At 39.3% G+C, this 10,163-nt stretch overlaps 1 protein-coding gene across 1 annotated transcript; it reads right to left on the reverse strand.

Annotated features, from left to right (window-relative positions):
* Positions 1 to 5,480: 5,480 nt before the first annotated feature.
* Positions 5,481 to 8,552, reverse strand: LOC120250502. Its single transcript, XM_039259327.1, has 4 exons — positions 8,471 to 8,552; positions 7,347 to 7,516; positions 7,011 to 7,250; positions 5,481 to 6,962 (listed from the first exon to the last, which is right to left on the reverse strand). The coding sequence occupies exons 1-4, from the start codon at positions 8,550 to 8,552 to the stop codon at positions 5,481 to 5,483; spliced, it is 1,974 nt and encodes a 657-aa protein (XP_039115261.1).
* Positions 8,553 to 10,163: the final 1,611 nt, after the last annotated feature.

A 10,163-nucleotide genomic window follows, 5' to 3' on the forward strand; every position in this document is an offset into this window, starting at 1 on the left:
GTGATGGTAGGGGGGTGATTAATAATGAGGTGGTAGTGGGAGAAGTGGGGGCCACCCACGTAAGGGTGTGTGGGGTCAAAGTGTCAACGGCAGAATTTAGGTTGTAACGTATTAATTTATTATTTATTATATTTTAATGTGTGTTAGGGAAGAAAGTGGGGCCCGCCCACGAACTCGGACCGTTTGAAGGGGATGAAGAGGGGTTTTTAAATTTGTGACAATAAAAAAAAGAGGGGTTTACAAAAAATTAATAAAGCAGGGTAAGAAGAATAAAGAAGAGATAGTTGGGATAGATGGCCTCGTTACTGGCGGTAATAAAAGGATGGCTGCATGAGCAGCTGGAGATGTGAGTGGGGGACCATGATCTAACGTGTGCTCCTACGCCCAACGGACACCCGGTTATTTGTCTTGGATGGTGTTTATAGATCAATCAATGCTTTTGTTTACTAGTGAACAGAAATCGGTGTAAAACGGGTATAGTTTTTCATTTGTTTGTTTGATTGTTTTTCATTTGTTTGTTTGATTTATTAAATTCGTATATGATTATGAGAATTGGGAATATGTGAAGTTAGATAGATGTAATTTGTCATGTCTTTAACCTAATCGGGTACATGGTAACCGTCACGATAACAAGAAGTGGGTCTCATAATGGCTCCATCTTCAGGTCGCCGTAAGGCTCAATATAAATTTTTTATCACAATTACATAGCTAAATGACAAAATAATAATAAGATCACAATAGAGTTCCCTGATACTAGGGATCCTAAACACAAGTACCATCAATAACAGTACAAACCAAGTTTTCAGATACAACAAGAAAATACAAATACATGAACAATATATAAAGGTCAAGTCTAGTGGATACATAAATTTTACATGCATACTATAACAAACCTAAACAAGAAGTACAGATAAATCACTCTACTGCTGCACAGCACAACTCTGTCCAACGTCGCAGTCTGAAAAGATAAAAGGAAGGAAGTGGTGAGTAACAGATGTTAGCTAGTGAGTGGTGTCATCATAGATGTAATAGAGTGATAAAATATTTTAAATAGTAATCCCACACGAATAATAACATATAAAATTAATTCCAAGTATTCAACATATTAACAAATAACACAAGGTTCATCAAAAAGCAAAATAACATTTTAAAAACACAATGAACATAGCTCCAAAAACACAGGCTGGCCTAAAACAATTCTCACGCTAATCGTGGCCGCGACTAGCTATGAGACCACCAAGGAGTTTTTAAAAACTTTTTAAAAAAATTTAAAAAGGTTGCCTTTCCTTGGTGTTGGTCACTGAGATCCCCGTGTGGTGACCCCGGATTTCTCACATAAAAGAATTTTCTGTCAATGGCTCCGCGCACCTCTTGACCAGGATAAACCAGGGTTAACCACGCCGCCTCCCATTAGGCCGTACCGTGGAACCCCACATCGCGAGTGTCGGACTAAAGTCCGCCCGTCACCATCAAAAACTAAATGCCACGAGATAATTCTTTCCAATTTCCAATTCAAAGAATCCATCATACAATGTTTAAAAGCGGAAATGTACATCAAACTATGTTCCATTTGCACATAAATACGGAAATATACATCAAACCATATTCCATTTGCATATAAATACGGGAATGCAAGTAAACATGTTTCTTTCAAAAAAAAAAAAAGGTATAAGCATTATAGGTTTAACCATTTCAAGTAAATTCGTACTCAAAATATATATCAAGGTAACCAATTTATCATCAAATTTATGTGATAAAAACACATGAAGAAATACTTTAGTACTCTTATTAAATCTATGCAATTATAAATTTAACCACTCACGTAACCGAGCTGCCCTCGTCCCCGAGACGCTGCCACCTGCTTCGACGAGTTCCTTCCCTTAGAAAATGCTTCGCCACCTAAATACAAGCGGGGAATCCAAATTCTAATGAAAATAAGAATGATGGCCAAAAGAAAATGTATGAAAATACAATTATACATGTCTAATATGAAACCTTAGAGTTTTAGGGCAAGACAACGTCATTTTGGATCCAAACGACATCAGAATGGAGTAAACCTAGTTCCAATGGGTTCAGGGCAAGGAGAGCTTCAATGTGGACCAAAAAAATAAAAGAAAAGACTCAAAATTTTCGGCGCTACAGTAACTTCGGAGTTGCTACAGTAACCGAACCTTATACTATGGTTTTCTCCCGATTTACAATACTAAATCAAAAAAAAATTCTTCAACAACATTCTCATACATGAATCATAAATCATTGGCTTCAATTTTAGTCTATAAATCACCAAATCCATGGAGGATTCAAAGTTTTTATACATTTCTAAAAACAAGGAAATATGGGAGAAATACAAAATAAAAACATTGGATCTAAGGCTTACCAGATTCAGGAGTGAGGGAGGAAGGAGTTTGGTATTTGAGTTCGCCGGAAATTCTCCCGAAAAAATTTCATATAAGGTTAGGGTCGGCCGAACAAGAAATGTAGAAGGAAAAGAAGGAGAAGAAGCCAGGTTGTTTCTCTCATTTTTAATATATATAGGAAATGACCTAATTGCCCTCTTAATAGAAAAAAATCATAGAAAATGGATCCAAATGATGAAATTGCTCCCCGATTTTTTTCACATAAAAAGCTACTATGCAAACATGTAAAATGCCACTACTGCTAAATGACCATTTTACCCCTGATGCAAGCATAAAAATCTAAATAGGCCCGAGGTCTAAATCAGGACATGGTACAATACTCTACCCTCCTTAAAAAAATTTTGTCCTCAACATTTCAGCTTACCCAACTCTCTGAATAAATGAGGATATTTCTTTCTCATTAACCATTCAGGTTCCCAAGTCAACTCCTCAATCTGATCACTTTTCCAAAGAACTTTTATAACTGGGACCACCTTTCCCCGAAGCAGTTTTTCTAGCCGATCAAGGATACGAACAGGCCTCACTTCGAAAGTCAAATCTTCTCGAAGTTCTACTTGAGGTGTTTCAAGTGCATGCGACGGATCTGGTACATACTTCTTCAACAACGAAACATGGAAAATATTATGGATCTTCTCTAACTCGGTGGTAATCGTAATCTATAAGCTATCGCCCAATCTTTCAAGTATTAGGAATGACCCAATATAGCGAGGATTTAACTTTCCCCTACTACGGAACCGAATTACTCCCTTCCAAGGTGATATCTTCAAGAAAACTCTGTCACCAACTTGGAACTCTAAATCTCTTCTCCCGTTATCGACGATAGCTCTTTTTCGTCGGTCTTGGGTTGCTTTTAACCTGTCTTGAATTACCTTCACTTTTTCAATGGTTACCTCAATTAGTTCCACACTTTGCAACTTTTTTTCACCAACTTCATTCCATCAAAGTGGTGTTCGACACTTACGCCCATATAAAGCTTCATAAGGAGCCATGCAATACTTGCATGAATCTATTATTATAAGCAAACTCCACTAGAGGTAAGTGCTTGCCCCAACTTCCTTGGTAATCAAGAACACAAAGCCCTCAGCATATCCTCAAGTGTCTTGATCGTACGCTCTGATTGGCTGTTTGTCTGAGGATGGTATGCAGTACTGAATCTCAAAGTTGTCCCGAGAGCCTAATGAAACTTAGGCCAAAGCTGAGATGTAAAACTCGGATCACAATCAAACACAATTGAAACAGGTATTCCGTGGAGTTTAACAATTTCGCTTATAAATAGCTTCGCTAACCTCTCTAAAGAGTATTTGGTATGAATGGCCAGAAAATGGGCAGATTTTGTCAAACAGTCCACAATAACCCACACAACATCATGCCCCTGAAGAGTACGCGGTAGCCCAACCATGAAATCTATAGTAATATGCTCCCACTTCCACTCTGGAACATGCAAAGGTTGTAATAGTCCCGCTGGCTGTTGATGTTCTGCTTTTACTTGCTGACAAACTAAGCATCTTGCTACAAATTCTACGATTTCACGCTTCATTCCAGACCACCAATAATTTTCCCTGATCGTACGATACATCTTAGTGCTTCCTGGGTGTATAGCATAGGCTGAGGAGTGAGCTTCTTCTAGAATAGCACTTCTGAGTCCTGCATCTCTTGGAATACAAACTCTTCCCTGAAATACCATAATACCATCACTGCGAAGCCCAAAATCGCTAGGTTCACCATTTTCCAGTCTTTGTATTTCCTTCATTAACTCCTCATCTATTCTCTGAGATTTCTGAATCTGCTCCAGTAATGATGGTCTCACCACAAAAGTTGCCAACGAAACTCCCTTTAGCTCGATCTTAAGTCTCACATCCATGTCTCGAAGAGCTGCAAGTTGAGATCGATAAGATGTTGTAGCAGAAGCTAAAGAAGTGGAAGTTTTCCTACTTAAAGCATCTGCTACCACATTGGCCTTCCCTGGATGGTAGTCAATTACCAAATCATAGTCCTTGATCAACTCTAGCCATCTTCGCTGCCTCAAGTTTAGCTCATTCTGAGTAAACAAATACTTTAGACTCTTATGATCAGTGTAAATCAAACATTTCTCTCCATAAAGATAATGTCGCCAAATCTTCAGGGCAAAAACCACAGCTGCTAACTCCAAATCATGGGTAGGGTAATTCAACTCATGTTTCTTCAACTATCGCGAAGCATAAGCTATTACCTTCCCATCTTGCATTAATACACAGTCAAGACCCTGTCGTGAAGCATCACTGAACACTACAAACTCTTTGCCACCAGTAGGTAGAGTAAGTATTGGCACTGAAGTCAGGCGGTTCTTCAATTCATGGAAGCTGCTCTCACACTTCTCATCCAAAACAAACTTTACCTCCTTTCTAGTCAATCGTGATAAAGGTGCAGCAATCTAAGAAAACCCCTCCACAAAACGCCGATAATAACCCGCCAAACCAAGGAAACTTCGAACTTCAGACACACTCTTTGGTGGTTCCCAATCAATGATTGCTTCAACTTTCTTTCGATCCACATTGATTCCTTCTCCAGATACCACATGTCCTAGGAAGACCACTTCATGCAACCAAAACTCACACTTTGAGTATTTAGCATACAACTTCTCTTCTCGAAGGATCTGCAATAATGTACGCAAATGTACGCAAATGTTGCGCAAACTTGTCAATATAAGGTCTAAATACTCTGTTCATTAGATCTATAAAAGCAGCTGGGGCATTAGTCAGACCGAAAGGCATGAATAAAAATTAATAATGCCCGTATCGCGTGCGAAATGCTGTCTTCGGCATATCACTTTCCTTAATCTTCACCTGATGGTAACTAGACCGGAGATCAAACTTTGAAAACACTCTTGCCCATGTAACTGATCAAATAAATCATCGATTCTGGGTAAAGGGTACTTATTCTTGATAGTCACCTTGTTCAACTGCCGATAGTCTATACACAATCTGAAGGAACCATCCTTCTTCTTCACAAAGAGAAATGATGCACCCCAGGGTGACACACTCGGGCGTATAAACCCCTTATCAACCAAGTCCTGCATATGTACTTTCAACTCCTTAAGTACTGTGGTGCCATGCGATATGGAGGAATGGAGTTTGGAGCAGTACCCGGTAGCAAATCAATAACAAACTCAAACTCTCGGTCAGGAGGTAATCCAGGCAATTCCTCAAAAAATACATCCTCGAACTCCTGAACAATTGCAACATCCCTGAGGTTTGGTCCAGCAATTATTGTATCTATTATGTGAGCCAAGTATACCTCACATCCCTTGCGTACAAGTTTCCTTGCTTCCACAGAAGATATCACACACCTTGAAAGAACCTTCCTTTCACCCTTAAACACAATACTCAGTCCAAGAGAAGTTTGCAAAGTTACTTCCTTCCTGAAGCAGTCAATGGAAGCCTTATGCCTGTTTAACCAGTCCATACCAAGTATGGCATCAAAATCTCGCATCTCCAAAGGAATCAGATCTACCTCAAAATCTACACCCTTCACTTTGATAGGACATCCCTGAAAAAGTACCTCTCTGATAATCACTTCACGTAGAGGTGTTTGGATCAAAAGTTCACAGTATAATGGGGAGGCTATCCTATCGGCATGACAAGAGATTACAGTGCTAACAAAAGATCTCTCTGACCTTGAGTCTATCAAAACATATGCATCATGCTGAAAAATGGATACAGTACCTGTAATCACGTTAGGTCTGTCCTCAGCTTCCTCATTGGTCATGTCAAAAACTCTGGTCTGAGAACGGGTCTGAGGTCGCGCTGTTCCATCTTGTGGACTATTACTAACAGCAACTGATATGGTTGGGGCAACATGTGTAGAAGCAGTAGGCGGTAGACCCTTGGATTGACTCTGTCGTCCCGCACTAGGAGGTGTTAACCCTGGTGTTCCACGGTCTAACTCTAGACATGCTGACTTAAGGTGACCAGTCTGACCACACTGATAGCATCTGCGTGGCTCACGGTATTGACCCGGATAAAATCTGTTACAGTTCTGGCATCTGGGAACATTTCCAGTTGATTTTCCTCCATAACTGCCACTCGCAGATGTTGCGCCTTTCTGACTGCCAGCTTGCCCTGATGGCGGTTTGACTGAGCTGTACCCTGAAAAACCTGAAGAAGTATCCTCGCTCTTGCTGCGCTTGGATGCCCTTGAAAAATTTGGATTTCTTCTCTTAGCTAGATTTTCACGAAGGCGTTTACCTTCAAGAACCAATTTCTCAGCCCTCAATGCAAACTGAACCACTTCCTTAAAGCTTTGATTCCCAGTAATTGCTATCTTCTCTCTGATACTAAGGTTCAGTCCTGCCTCAAACTTGGAACATAGAGCTTCTTCACCACCAACAACTTCAGGCACAAAATTTGCCAATTCCTTCAATTCTGCTTCATATTCTGCCACTGCCTTGTTTCCCTGAACCAATTTCATGTACTCTTGCCGTTTCTGGTCAAGGTAAAATCGAGTGTAATATTGTTTATCAAACTCATGCAGAAAATCTGACCAAGTCAATGGTATATCTGAACGACCCTTCAGAGTTTCTCACCAGATCCTTGGTCTGTTCTCCAAAAGGCTGACTCCAACTTTTAGTTTCAACTCATCTTCTATGCCCATGTCTTCAAAAGTAGCAACCAACCTCTTTAACCATTCCTTGGCAGCCATGGCATCACCTGAACCATCAAAACCATTGCATCCCAACTGTCTTGCTTCCTTCAGTACCTTTGACAAAATTAAGCTTTGATTGATTTTACTGTCTTCCACTGGTGCTTGCTGAACTGAAGGCATTGGGGGTGGTGGTGGTGGTGACACAAACACTGGCTCAGTATGGGGTTATCCCACAAACAGGCTCCTATAACCAAGAAAGTAACGATATTCCTGATATGTCGGCTGGCGACCCTGGGCATCCTAATATGCCTTAAAGCTTTGGAGAGCTTCAGGTGGTGGTGCTACTCCTTGGGTTACAGTTTGAGGTACAAGGCCTGGAACTCCAGGAGCATGCACTGAAGGAGGTTGAGCAGGAGTGGGTTCCCCAAAAGGAACACTAGCTCCTCGACGCGTACGTGGACTTTGTGCTGGTATTCTAGCTGCAAAGAACAAGGAAAGACAAATTTTAGACTTAACTCCTATATGCACTTATACTCAATGCAAATTAGTAATTGGATCCACTAATCTTTAAGGAAATCAACAGTTTTAGAATTTGAACTAAGATTAATGTAAACCTCTAGCTCTCTTACCACTAAAATTGTCACGCCCCGAACCTAACCGAGCACGTGGCAACTGCCACGGCGATAAGAAGTGGGTCCCACAACTGGCCCATCTTCAGGTAGCCGTAAGGCTCAATATAAACCTGTTATCACAATTACATAGCTAGATGACAAAATAATAATAAGATCACAATAGGGTTCCCTGATACTAGGGATCCTAAACACAAGTACCATCAATAACAGTACAAACCAAGTTTTCAGATACAACAAGAAAATACAAATACATGAACAACATATAAAGGTCAAGTCTAGTGGATACATAAATTTTACATGCATACTATAACAAACCTAAACAAGAAGTACAGATAAATCACTCTACTGCTGCACAGCACAACTCTGTCCAACGTCGCAGTCTGAAAAGATAAAAGGAAGGGAGTGGTGAGTAACAGATGTTACCTAGTGAGTGGTGTCATCATAGATGTAATAGAGTGATAAAGTATTTTAAATAGTAATCCAACACGAATAATAACATATAAAATCAATTCCAAGTATTCAACATATTAACAAATAACACAAGGTTCATCAAAAGCAAATAACATTTTAAAACACAATGAACATAGCTCCAAAACACAGGCTGGCCTAAAACAATTCTCACGCTAATCGTGGCCGCGACTAGCTATGAGACCACCAAGGAGTTTTTAAAACTTTTTAAAAATTTAAAAAGGTTGCCTTTCTTTGGTGTTGGCCAAAGAGATCCCCGTGTGATGACCCCGGATTTCTCACATAAAAGAATTTTTTGTCAATGGCTCCGCGCACCTCTTGACCAGGATAAACCAGGGTTAACCACGCCGGCTCCCATCAGGCCAGACCGTGGAACCCCACACTGCAGTGTTGGAGTAAAGTCCGCCGTCACCATCAAAACGGAATGCCACAATATAATTCTTTCCAATTTCCAATTCAAACAATCCATCATACAATGTTTAAAGCAGGAAATATACATCAAACCATGTTCCATTTGCACATAAATACGGAAATATACATCAAACTATATTCCATTTGCATATAAATACGGGAATGCAAGTAAACATGTTTCTTTCATAGGTATAAGCATTCTAGGTTTAACCATTTCAAGTAAATTCGTACTCAAAATATATATCAAGGTAACCAATTTATCATCAAATTTATGTGATAAAACACATGAAGAAATACTTTAGTACTCTTATTAAATCTATGCAATTATAAATTTAACCACTCACAGAACCAGTCATCTCGTCCTGAGACACGTTCACTGTTCGACTAGTTCCTTCCCCTTAGAGGACGCTAATGAACATAAGAATGATGGCCAAAAGAAAATGCATGAAAATACAATTATACATGTCTAATATGAAACCTTAGAGTTTTAGGGCAAGACAACGACATTTTGGATCCAAACGACATCAGAATGGAGTAAACCTAGTTCCAATGAGTTCAGGGCAATGAGGGCTTCAATGTGGACCAAAGAAATAAAAGAAAACACTCAAAATTTTCGGTTCTACAGTAACTTCGAGGTTGCTACAGTAAAACCGAACCTTATACTATAGTTTTCTCCCAATTTACAACACTAAATAAAAAAAAAAAATTCTTCAACAACATTCTCATACATGAATCATAAATCATTGGCTTTTCAATTTTAGCCTATAAATCACCAAATCCATGTTGGATTCAAAGTTTTTATACATATCTAAAAACAAGGAAATACGGGAGAAATACAAAATAAAAACATTGGATCTAAGGCTTACCAGATTCAGGAGTGATGGAGGAAGGAGTTTGATATTTGAGTTGGTTTGAAATTCTCGCCAGAAAAAAAAAATTTCTTCTAAGGTTAGGGTCGGCCGAACAAGAAATGAAGAAGGAAAAGAAGGAGAAGAAGCCAGGTTGTTTCTCTCATTCATTTTTTTTTAAATATATATAGGAAATGACTTAATTTCCCTCTTAATAGAAAAATCATAGAAAATGGATCCAAATGACAGAATTGCCCCCGATTTTTCACATAAAAGCTACTATGCAAACATGTAAAATGCCACTACTGCTAAAGGACCATTTTACCCATGATACAAGCATAAAAATCTAAATAGGTCCGAGGTCTAAATCAGGACAGGGTACAATACTCTACCCTCCTTAAAAAAATTTTGTCCTCAAAATTTCAGCTTACCCAACTCACTGAATAAATGAGGATATTTCTTTCTCATGAACCGTTCAGGTTCCCAAGTCAACTCCTCAATCTGATCACTTTTCCAACGAACTTTTACAACTGGCACCACCTTTCCCCAAAGCACTTTTTCTAGCCGATTAAGGATACGAACATGCCTCACTTTGATAGTCAAATCTTATCGAAGTTCTATTGGAGGTGTTTCAAGTGCATGCGACGGATCTGGTACATACTTCTTCAACAACGAAACATGGAAAATATTATGGATCTTCTCTAACTCTGGTGGTAACTGTAATCTATAAGCTACTGGCCCAATCTTTCAAGTATTAGGAATGACCC

This window comes from Dioscorea cayenensis, chromosome 3, assembly GCF_009730915.1.
Source record: "Dioscorea cayenensis subsp. rotundata cultivar TDr96_F1 chromosome 3, TDr96_F1_v2_PseudoChromosome.rev07_lg8_w22 25.fasta, whole genome shotgun sequence".
In the NCBI taxonomy this organism is placed as follows: domain Eukaryota; kingdom Viridiplantae; phylum Streptophyta; class Magnoliopsida; order Dioscoreales; family Dioscoreaceae; genus Dioscorea; species Dioscorea cayenensis.